At 70.4% G+C, this 216-nt stretch overlaps 1 protein-coding gene across 1 annotated transcript in view; it reads left to right on the forward strand.

Moving 5' to 3' along the window:
* ETH_00042740 (uncharacterized protein) overlaps nt 1–216 on the forward strand; it is a gene marked incomplete at both ends in the record, with an annotated part of 1,527 nt that overhangs the window by 1,217 nt on the left and 94 nt on the right. Inside the window, one exon of the mRNA XM_013374730.1 lies at nt 1–215. Within this exon, the coding sequence (XP_013230184.1) occupies nt 1–215 (215 nt within the window). The remainder of the gene's footprint in view (nt 216) is intronic.

The raw sequence follows: 216 nt of genomic DNA on the forward strand, positions 1-216 counted from the left end.
GGCGTGGGGGGAAATGAGCGTGGCAGTGAAGGCCTTCCGGCAGCGGGACAGCCAGGGCGCGCAGCGCAGCCTGTACGCAGAACTCTCGGTGCTGTCGCTGCTGCGGCACCCCAACGTGCTGCTGCTGCTGGGCGTTGTGGGGCCCCCCGTGTACGGGCTGGTGACGGAGTACGTGGGGGGCGGCTCGCTGTTCGACCTGCTGCACCGGCAGCAGCA

This window comes from Eimeria tenella, genomic scaffold (assembly GCF_000499545.2).
Source record: "Eimeria tenella Houghton genomic scaffold, Eth_scaff2239, whole genome shotgun sequence".
NCBI lineage: Eukaryota > Apicomplexa > Conoidasida > Eucoccidiorida > Eimeriidae > Eimeria > Eimeria tenella.